Below are 252 nucleotides of genomic sequence, written 5' to 3'. Positions count from 1 at the left end.
GTCCCAAAGAGCCCCCGATTCCGGGATGGGTGGGGGCGCGGAGAGGGGGCTCAGGGTGGGCACACCTGGCAGGGGGAGGGGCTGGGACCAGCTGAGCTTCGGGCTCCCCGCTGGCGGGACTGAGAGTTTGGGGCGGTTTCTAAGGATCTACAAGCATCACAGTCCGCCACCAGCTGGGACAGGAAGGCCCTGCATGGGGAGGCGCCCAGAACCTCCACACCAGGCCCCCAGTCCACCCTCGGGACAGCAAGG

The 252-nt window shown here is 68.3% G+C and overlaps 1 protein-coding gene across 1 annotated transcript in view; it reads right to left on the bottom strand.

The window, feature by feature from the left end:
* Nucleotides 1–50: 50 nt before the first annotated feature.
* GPR37L1 (G protein-coupled receptor 37 like 1) overlaps nt 51–252 on the bottom strand; it is a 3,658-nt gene continuing 3,456 nt past the window's right edge. The window contains exon 3 of the mRNA XM_014533398.1: nt 51–189. Coding sequence (XP_014388884.1) covers nt 51–189 — 139 coding nt within the window. The remainder of the gene's footprint in view (nt 190–252) is intronic.

This window comes from Myotis brandtii, unplaced genomic scaffold (genome assembly GCF_000412655.1).
Source record: "Myotis brandtii unplaced genomic scaffold, ASM41265v1 scaffold975, whole genome shotgun sequence".
Classification (NCBI taxonomy): Eukaryota; Metazoa; Chordata; class Mammalia; order Chiroptera; family Vespertilionidae; genus Myotis; species Myotis brandtii.
This window is presented reverse-complemented; position numbering and strand designations above follow the sequence as displayed.